Genomic DNA, 10757 nt, shown 5'->3' on the forward strand with positions numbered 1-10757 from the left:
CCTCCATACTCCTGGAAGACACCAGGATGTCATCAATAAATATAAGAACGAATTTATCAAGAAAGGGGTGGAAAATCCCATTCATCATACTCATGAACGTTGTTGGAGCATTAGTGAGTCGAATGGTAAAACTACAAACACATAATGGCCATAGTGTGTTCTAAACACAGTTTTATATATGTCTTCATCTTTAATTCAGATATGATGATATCCCGATCATAAATCAATTTTTGAAAATACTACAACACCTTTAACTTGATCGAAGAGATCATCAATTCGAAGTAAGGGGTACTTATTCTTATTTGTTAACTTGTTTAGTTGTCTGAAATCTATGCACAACCGTGAAGTACCATCTTTCTTCCTCGCAAATAAAACCGAGGCTCCCCAAGGGGATACGCTGGGTCAAATATAACCCTTATCCAACATCTCTTGGAGCTGCATTTTTAATTTTGTTAACTCAGGAACACTCATTCTGTAAGGAGCTTTGGAAATTGGGGCAGCTCCAGGGACCAACTCTATGGTAAAATCAAGTTTTCTTTTGGGTGGTAATGCAAGAATATCTTCCTGAAAGACATATTTAAATTCTTGAACCACTGGTATTTTATCTAAGGCGAACAATTTATCTTTAGAATTTGTGTACCCTACTTGAACTGCACAGATTTGACAACCTTTACGCATGTATCTTGCTAGCTGGTGGGTTGCAATGGGACGTAACTTAACTTCCCTTCTTAAACCCTGAATTTCTACTCTGGTGCCATCGTTGGACAAGAAATTAATTGTCTTATCTTTACATTCTACTAAGGTCCATTGTTGTTCCAGCCATTCCATGCCTATCAACATGTCATACGAACCTAACGACAGTACATTTAAATTTGTCTTAACCTGCTGTCCTACCAATTCAATTACATAGACTTCTATTTTTTCATTAATTCTTCTTTTATCTCTTGTGGCTAGTTGGACCAGCGACGAAATTTTAAACTTTACACTTTTCAAATGGCACAATTCAACTATTCTTGGGCTAACATAGCTTAAGATTGCACCCAGATCTATTAAAATGTAAACAGGGTGATTGGATATTTTACCTTTGAGTTCCACCATCGAGGGTTGATATTCTGCCTGGAAATCTTCCAATGCTACGTTAATCTGGGGTATGTTCCACGCCATGTCACCGATAGTAGAAGCTTCTTGAATATTTGCAATTGGTTCTGATCTCGCTCTATGGGGATAATTTTTGTAGTAATGGTTGGTTCCCCACAACCCCAACACTATAAAGGAGGTTTAGGAACCTGACCATATTCCAACTTGCTTGATGCTTCACTTCATTTTGAGATCTATACCTATGCTGATTCATGTTAGCAGATCCATTTGGTCCCTTCCATCCTAGATACTTGGTACTAGCATTTTTCACATTTTTATTGGCTGTAAATTTTTTCTGACCTTTTTTACCTGTCCAAATTTTATTACCTTCGCCCTTTTGCTTCATTTGATGATAACAGACCCAATCCTTTCAGACCACTTCATCCATTGTTTTAGGGTTGTCAAATTCTAGTTTCTCTTTCATGTAGACAGGTAAACTGCTAATAAAGTGCTAGACTTTAGCCTTCTCTTCGCGGATGTAGTGGACATATCTTAATAATGAAGTGAACTTGGCTATAAACACATCCATAGACTTTTGTCCTAGTTTTAAGTCATGAAACTCTTTTGCCTTATCATCATAGAACCACTCAGTCAAATATCTGTCCTTAAAATGCTTCTGAAATTGTTCCCACGTGACCTCCTGCTCATTAATTTCTTTGACTGTTTTGATTTCTTCCCACCACAGGGTGGCCTTGCCCTACAACTGATAAATTTCTAACCTTGATCTCAAATTGCCATCATATTCATATATATGGAAGTATTTATTCATGTTAATTAACCAGGCCTCTGCCGCTTCTTTGGCCTCTCCATTATATACCGATGGCTTGATATTTTTGAACTCCCCTTGGAGTTCAGTTTTCTACCTTTTTGTTCCCTTCTTACCAGAGACGTTATCAGATTCTTCTTCATTACCAGCTTGTCCCCCTTCAGACTCCAGGCGTTGCTCCTACTGTCTATGTGACTTAGTCCTGTTTTCTTCATCCTAGCTGGGGTTTGGATTTCTCCGATTCTACCTATCTAAAAGGATTTTCATAATTTTTTCTTGCTCTAAACATAATCTTTCATTATTCGCTCGCAAACTCTGCATCTTTGCTCAAAGCTACTCTACTCGACTGTTTCTATTAACACAACATTTGTATTCTGATTTGCCTCACCCAACTGTACCTGCACCTTTGATTTATGTCTGACAGTACCTCGTGAAGGGGTGGATCCTACTCCTTGTCTCATCTTGCACCTGCTTCTTCTCTGTGTACCATAATTATTTTGTTATTCAATGCTCAACCACTCAGGCCTCGGTGTAGTAACCTGAGGGCTCTAATACCAATTGTAGCATATTCAATCACTCAATACTTGTGATAATAATAATAAAAAATTAATGGAACATATAATAACTCCATCTGCACATTATTCGAAATATAACTTAAGGTATGAAAGAATTAATGTATGCACACTAAGGTAAAAATATTATGGTTTAAATACCATTGCCCATAAGATCTGCATTGATACCACTGCACCAACACATTAATTTCCACCGACATATTACAATGAAATTCAATTTATTATATATGTACATTCTAGTCGATTTTCTCGAGGTGGTGACCTCCCTTCGCTTCATGGCCTGTACGTGCCTGCAACACATTTAACTTTGGTTAAATCACCCAGCTGGACCGTTATCTAACGCTGCCAACTGCCAGGGGTTCACCCTCTCTGGTTGCCAAATGGTATTTCTCAACACTGTTGATGGAAAATTTGTGATCCGGCGGTTGTCATTGATCCGAGGGGCTATGGCTAACCACCAGGTAACTTGCTCTCCTCGCTTGGATATTTGTTCATAGCCAGACCCTGGAGCATCGCTCTTCAAACCCTATCTCAGTTGCGGTTGCGTTCTGGTAGATGGGCTTTGGCTCTTTGGCTTTATTATGCAACGAGTTCCACCAAAGAATTCAATCCAATTGCTGTAGCATCCATACCTTACTCGCTGCTACTTGAATTCTGCCTTCAGATGTAGGTGAGGTTTATTATGTTACAATGTCTTGTTTTGATACTGCTATGATTACATTTACATGCACCTCTTACATTTGAGTATCTGTCAAGTTGAAGTGGGATAATCGCAAGGGGAACGATTCAGTCCAGCTCATGGGTCGAGGCATACTCGCTTATGGACCCTCGCTTATCGGACCAGCCTTATCGCACCAGCCGTATTGCATTTCGCTCCATCAATCTGGAAGGGTAGAAGGAATCACTCACTGATTGAGCCTCGGAGCCTTGTAGCAGGCCTTGAGCCTCCCGAGGTAGATGGACCAACCACCATCTCTCATTCGTGGTTCGTGGGCGGCCAGGTGATTCAAGTGATTTCTCGTTTTCTTAACTGATACTCAGCTTCTTACCTCTGTCCGTGGTCTTGCAACTGTTACGACCTCAGATGCCTCTAGCACCGAAGAAAAAGGGACTCAACCCCTGTTAATTCTTCTGTTAATTCCTTAGTGGACTTATTACTAGCCAAGGACTTGGTTTGTCCGCTCGGTTTCTTTAAAACGTTAATGATTCAATTACTTTTTTACCATGAAATGATTAAGTTGCCATTTTTAATGTTAATAATCTAGTTTCCATATAATGCTAAAGATTCAATACTTACAAGCAGCTCTGTAACTTGATTCATTCGACATATAATTTATTAGCAAATTAACAGGTGCTTATTCACGATTCATGTTAGCATTTGGTTTCCTATAGATTACTTAATAGAAGATATCGTCTTAGCTAGACTGTCTGGTGCTGCATGCTTAAATTATATAGTTGTTTTTCGTTAACCCTTCTATTAAGTATAAGACATTTAGTCACCCAGAACTGCTTCCTTGGTGTCCCAACAAGACTGGTCAAGGAATAAATCTGGAGTAGAATAGTCGTTCTTTTACTTCTATTCCTGAGCAATGTTAAACCCTCAATCAAGGTTTCTTGAATTTTTGGAACAAAATGAATTTCTCTTTCGAAGTTGACTGAGTTGCTTTCCTATTTCAATATTTTCCTTTCTTTTATTGCTAGCCCTTAAATGTATCTACTGCTCCTTACCCATTCTTGGGTTGCATTTAAATTATGGTTTTTATCTCTTACGAAACAGTGAAAATGATTCCTCTTTCAAGAACTTGAGGAGATTATTGAGCAAGATGTTCACAACAATCAGTTATTATCCTTATTTTATCTGGGAACTTTCCCAATTAGTTATTCACACGTCAACAATCAGTTATTATCCTTCTTTTATCTTGGAACTTTCCCAATGAGTTATTGACACGTCAATAATCAGTTATTATCCTTCTTTTATATGGGAACTTTCCTAATTAGTTATTCACGCTTTCTTTTCTGTAGAACAATCTTGCGTACATTTCCAAACAATCTTTATTTTCTCACATGTAATTTTTTTTGTAATGTAGTGAATTTACACAATCTTTATGCGGTCTTTAATAAAAATTTACCCAGAAAGAAGTTTTAGTATATAGCAATTTTACATAATTAATATGGTCTTGTTTCGTGTTAGAAAGAAATTTCGATAACAACAATTTTCATAGTTCTGGGTGTTTTTCAAGACAATCTTTCTTCTTGTCAAAATAATTTCAATAGTAAACAGTTTTACATAATTTCATTCCTTCGCAGAAAATTGCTTGTCTTCTACTATTTCCTTAACTGCATTTAAGTCATTATACCATTTAAAGGTAATTATCTAGATTAAATGCAAGAATTTAAGCAAGCATAAAAATATATTTCTTACTATAGGAAGAACTCCTCCTAACATACTTCATACCACAGTCACTAAATTTAACAGGCTATGCATTTGTTACTTATTTGTTGTTGGAAGATTAGTCCTTCACAGATGAAATTACCTCTCCACCCTTCCAATGAGAATTTGGTGATTACGTCCAATGTTCTCCCCCCAAGCTCCTCAATTCCTTCAGAACAGTTTCTCAAGGTAGCGGTTAATTTGTCTCGTCCTCAGGACCCCAAGTCCAGCCTGCAAACACTTTCTTCTACCAGGGAAGCTTATATCAATAGGTTTTCCCACTAAAATCCCATTCAGCTCAAGGAATCCTCGCTCTATTTCCCAACCCCTTTTCCTTTCCCTCTCCTCCATTTTCTTGGAGGAAGAGGAGGTGAAGGAATAACTGCTCCTAACTGATAACTGTATGGTGAAAAGAGAGTTACTAAGGTTCGTAATTCCTCATATCTTCCATAGAGATAATGTTAATTTTTCATAAGTAACTTAATTACTAATTACACCGTAAGGCATTCCCCTCTGAAATCAACACCCCCAGCTGCCTTTCTGTCCTAATCCTGACCATCACATCCATTGTTAGATGATTAAACAATGGTCTGCCGTCCAATTTAATTATAAACATTAAAAAAACCTCTAATATAAAATTAGTTAATTAAAAATTTATTTAATTTTGGTTAGCTGGTAGGTTGTGCGCGTGAATATCCAGTCGTGTTTGCTGGAGAGAAGTTCAGGGTGAATACCTTCTTTGCTTAGGGTAACCACCCACCCCACCGCAACCCCAAACCCTCAGTGTTCCTGGTGCTTCCTCGTGCTTCCGGATGGAAGGGTTCCAAGGTCCAGATAATTCTGAAAACACAGAATATGCATGTCTCGATATGCTTGAATGTCGATACCCCTCGTCAGATCTCTCCAGATAAGTCTCGTGGACATGGCTGCTACTAGAAGACTCTACCTATCGATATTTTCTCACAGGTGCATACTTCCTCCTTGTCATTGTTAAGGTGGTAAGAACACTTAGTTCTTTCCCCACTCGCCTTACTCTTCCATTCGTATTTTTGCAGCAATGGTAATTGTTTATTTGACAAGGGTATTGGAATTACCATCAATTTGATTTTTGAAGTTGGGGTTTTAATACTTTCATGGGGTTGCCTTACCTCTGAGATCCGGAAATGACTTTCTCTCTGTGAGGGTTTAGGAAACTTTCCCATTTTAACCGGTTTGGAGTCTTCTAGCTTGTGATACAGAAGCTCTGTAAGAAGAGAACTGTCTTGGGTAGCTTGTGATACAGAAGCTCTGTAAGTCTATCGCTGGAAACAACATATCGGAAATCATTTGCAAGACATGGGTGATGTTGACAGGTCAACTGGTGGAGAAGCTTTGAATGGAGCTCCAAGGATACGTGTAAGGGCTGGTCGAGGTCAAGCTACGGATCCTCACAGTGTAGCTGAACGGGTGAGAAAATATTCTATTTTTCATTCTGAAACTCCTTTTCTGTTTCAAATCTTTTAGTACTCTCGAGACGGTTTTGACCTTTTTTCTAATTATCTGGCAGGAACAGAGAGAGAGAATTGGACAAAACTTGAAAGTGTTGCAGGAGCTTGTTCCAAATGCTAATAAGGTACAGTAAAAGAGGCATTCCTAAATGAGGTATAGCAAAAGAGGCATTCCTAAATGACATATTAATTTAGTGATTGTGTTTCTAACTATTCTTGTTTTATATGAGCAATAGAATAGCAAATACATGACAGTAATAACATACCCTGATTTATTCGTGATTGTAATACCCTGCCATGATTGATCGATGGACTCCAAATGTAATTCTTACCTTTTTTGTGTATGAACACTATGGCTTCTACTACTAGGTTCTTGAAAACCTTTAGGGTTTTCACAAAGAAAGAAAGAAAATAATATGTTGGTGATTGATAAGAATCCAAGGTACTGTGTTGTTTTAAGTTCTTTTGATTTTGTATATTATTGTTCTTTACATTACATTGATGGATAAATTGCTGAATTTGCTGTTATATATGCAGAAGAACAGAGCATCGATGCTGGATGAAATAATTTAGTATGTCAAATTTCTGCAGATGAAAATAATGGTTGTTTCCCAATCTCTTGCAAGATTGAATTTCTGCAACCTATTATAAGCTTAGTTCTTGTTCTCAAAGCTCAGTTGTTCTACAGGTTGTGAACGCCAGTAAGCTTGGCATTGTTGGTTAAGTTGGGCCTCTAACTCTGAATGTTGCAGCTGAGGTACACATCTAATTGTTGATTTTTACTGGTACTAGCAATAGCAATGTGTTCTGTTACTTGAACAACCATGCGTGTTTTACTTTGTTGGCTGATGCTACCTTTTATCCAGTTTACAAGGCATCAACGACTGTGGTTCAAGCTCGTGGCTTGCTATTTAAGCAAGGCCGAGAGTTTGATAAAAATATTGTGAAGTACATGGGGAGGGATATGAATGGAGCTACAGAGTACTTACAATGTAACCACATAGGTAACTGGAATCTGTTTGATTCCAGTTTCACAGGTAACCACCATATCTAATTGCAACATTTGATGATGTTGCTAATAGGTCTAATTGGATCACAAGCACTCATGATCAATGGATTGTTGTGAAATATTCCAGAGGTGAATCTCCAACTTCAGGGAAAATTATGTCAAAATCAAACCTCTGTAATGGCTCCTCTGTCCAAGAGCTTCCATTTACAAAATAAATGTATAGTGCCAACTTAGAAGCTGTCAATTGGGAAAAATCTCAGCCTAGATGTGAACTAGATGAATGCTTGGGCGTTGAGATTTCTGTAGCCCAACCTGAGCATCAATCAGCTTTCAATATTTTAGCTAAGACTTGACATCATGACTTGTTTTCAGTGACAACATCCAATTCTATAAATGAAACTTGGGAAACGAATGGAAATCCATTTGAGATTACAACTTATGGTGATGCTAGAATTCATTACATATCAATGGTAGGAGAAACTTTTTATCCTCACAGTGTAGCTGAACAGGTAAGAAAATATTCTATTTTTCGTTCTGAAAGTCCTTTTTTGTTTCAAATATTTTAGTACTCTTAAGATGTTTTGACTTTTTTTCTAATTATCTAGCAGGAACGCAGAGAGAGAATTGGACAAAACTTGAAAGCGTTGTAGGAGCTTGTTCCAAATGATAATAAGGCACAGTAAAAGAGGCATTCCTAAATGAGGTATAGCAAAAGAGGCATTCCTAAATGACGTATTGATTTAGTGATTTTTTTTTAACTATTCCTGTTTTATATGAGTAATAGAATAGCAAATCTATGATGGTAATAGCATACACTGATTTATCCGTGATTGTCATACCCTGCCATGATTGATCGATGGTCTCCAAATTTAATTCCTACCTTTTTTGTGGATGAACATTGTGGCTTCTACTACTAGGCTCTTGACAACCTTTACAGTTTTCACAAAGAAAGAAAAAAAAATAATATGTTAGTGATCGATAAGAATCCAAGGTACTGTGTTGTTTTAAGTTCTTTTGATTTTGTAAATTATTGTTCTTTACATTACATTGATGGAACGATTTCTAAATTTGTTATTATATATGCAGACGGACAAAGCATCGATGCTGGATGAAATAATTGAGTATGTCAAACTTCTGTAGATGCAAATAAAGGTTGTTCTCCAATCTCTTGCAATATTGAATTTCTGTAGCCTATTATAAGCTCAATGCTTGTTCTCAAATCTTAGCTATTCTGCAAGTTGTGAGCGCTAGTAAGGTTGGCAGTGTTGGTTCAGTTGGGCCTCTAACTCCAAATGTTGCAGCTAAGGTACACACCTCATTGTTGATTTTTACTGGTACTAGTAATAGAAATTACTGGAACAACCACGTGTATTTTACTTTGTTGGTTGATGCTATATTTTTTCAGTTTGCAAGGCATCAACGACTCTCGTTCAACTTGGTGGCTCGCTATTTAAGGAAGGTCGAGAGTTTGAGAACAATTTTGTGAAGTACATGGAGAGGGATATGAATGGAGCTATGAAGTGTTTACAAAGTAACCACACTTGTAGCTGGAATTTGTTTGATTCTAGTTGCACAGGTAACCACCATATCTAATCGCAGCATTTGATGATGTTGCTAACAGGTCTAATTGGATCACAAGCACTCATGGTCAGTGAATTGTTGTGAAATCTTCCATAGGTAAATCTCCAACTTCAGGGAAACCTCTGTCAAATCATACTTATATAATGGCTCCTCTGTCCAAGTGCTTCCATTTACAAAAGAAATGTATAGTGCCAACTTAGAAGCTGTCAATTGGGAAAAATCTCAGCCTAGATGTGAACTAGATGAATGCTTGGACATTGAGATTTCTGCAGCCCAACCTAAGCATCAATCATCTTTCAGTATTTCAACTGAGACTCTGCATCATGACTTGTTTTCAATGACAATAACATACAATTCTATAAATGAGACTTGGGAAACGAATGGAAATCCATTTGAGAGCACAACTTCTGGTGATGCTGGAATTCATTACATATCAATGATAGGACAAACTTTTTATATCTTTAGTAATAAGTGGACCTCTAGCACTCAGGTAGGAGTAGTTTGCTTCCCCTGCGGTATTATGTGCACCACACAATTTTGTCATATAAGTATGATAATGGGGCAATTGTACATGAGTTGCAGAGGTAAAAGAGGCATTCCTAAATGAGGTATAGCAAAAGAGGTATTCTTAAATGATGTATTAATTTAGTGATTGTATTTTTAACTATTCCTCTTTTATATGAGTAATAGAATAGCAAATACGTGATGGTAATAGCATACCCTGATTTATCTGTGATTGTAATACCCTGCCATGATTCATTGATGGTCTCCAAAAGTAATTCCTACCTTTTTTGCGGATGAACACTGTGGCTTCTACTACTAGGCTCTTGACAACCTTTAGGGTTTTGATAAAGAAAGAAAGAAAATAATACGTTGGTGATCAATAAGAATCCAATTTACTGTGTTGTTTTAAGTTCTTTTGATTTTGTAAATTATTGATCTTTACATTACATTGATGGAACGATTGCTAAATTTGTTGTTATATATGTAGACTGACAGAGCATCGATGCTGGATGAAATAATTGAGTATGTCAAACTTCTGCAGATGCAAATAAAGGTTGTTCCCCAATCTCTTGCAAGATTGAATTTCTGCAGCCTATTATAAGCTAAGTGCTTGTTCTCAAAGCTCAGTTGTTCTACAGGTTGTGAGCACCAGTAAGCTTGGTAGTGTTGGCTCAGTTGGGCCTCTAACTCCAAAATGTTGTAGTTGAGGTACACGCCTCATTGTTGATTTTTATCGGTACTAGCAATAGAAATGTGTTCTGTTACTGGAACAGCCACGTGTATTTTACTTTGTTGGATGATGCTATCTTTTTTCGATTTGCAAGGCATCATCAACACTGGTTCAACCTGGTGGCTCGCTATTTAAGGAAAGCCGAGAGTTTGAGAACAATATTGTGAAGTACATGGAGAGGGATGTGAATGGAGCTACGAAGTACTTACAAAGTAACCAAATAGGTAACTGGAATCTGTTTGATTCCAGTTGCACAGGTAAACACCATATCTAGTTGCAATATTTGATGATGTTGCTAACAAGTCTAATTGGATCACAAGCACTCATGGTCAGTGGATTGTTGTGAAATATTCTAGAGGTAACTCTCCAACTTCAGGGAAACCTCTGTCAAAATCAGACTTTTGTAATGGCTCCTCTGTCCAAGAGCTTCCATTTACAAAAGAAATGTATAATGCCAACTTAGAAGCTGTCAATTGCGAAAAATCTTAGCCTAGATGTGAACTAGATAAATGCTTCGACGTTGAGATTTCTGCAGCCCAA

At 37.4% G+C, this 10757-nt stretch overlaps 1 protein-coding gene across 1 annotated transcript; it reads right to left on the reverse strand.

Annotated features, from left to right (window-relative positions):
• Positions 1-402: 402 nt before the first annotated feature.
• LOC149188493 (uncharacterized) lies at positions 403-1164 on the reverse strand. Its single transcript, XM_089409975.1, has one exon. It carries the CDS (start codon positions 1162-1164, stop codon positions 403-405), a length of 762 nt encoding a protein of 253 aa, XP_089266101.1.
• Between the last annotated feature and the right edge of the window lie 9593 nt (positions 1165-10757).

This window comes from Pinus tabuliformis, chromosome 3_1 (genome assembly GCF_031772625.1).
Source record: "Pinus tabuliformis cultivar Carrire ecotype Pingquan chromosome 3_1, CPIR1, whole genome shotgun sequence".
Classification (NCBI taxonomy): domain Eukaryota; kingdom Viridiplantae; phylum Streptophyta; class Pinopsida; order Pinales; family Pinaceae; genus Pinus; species Pinus tabuliformis.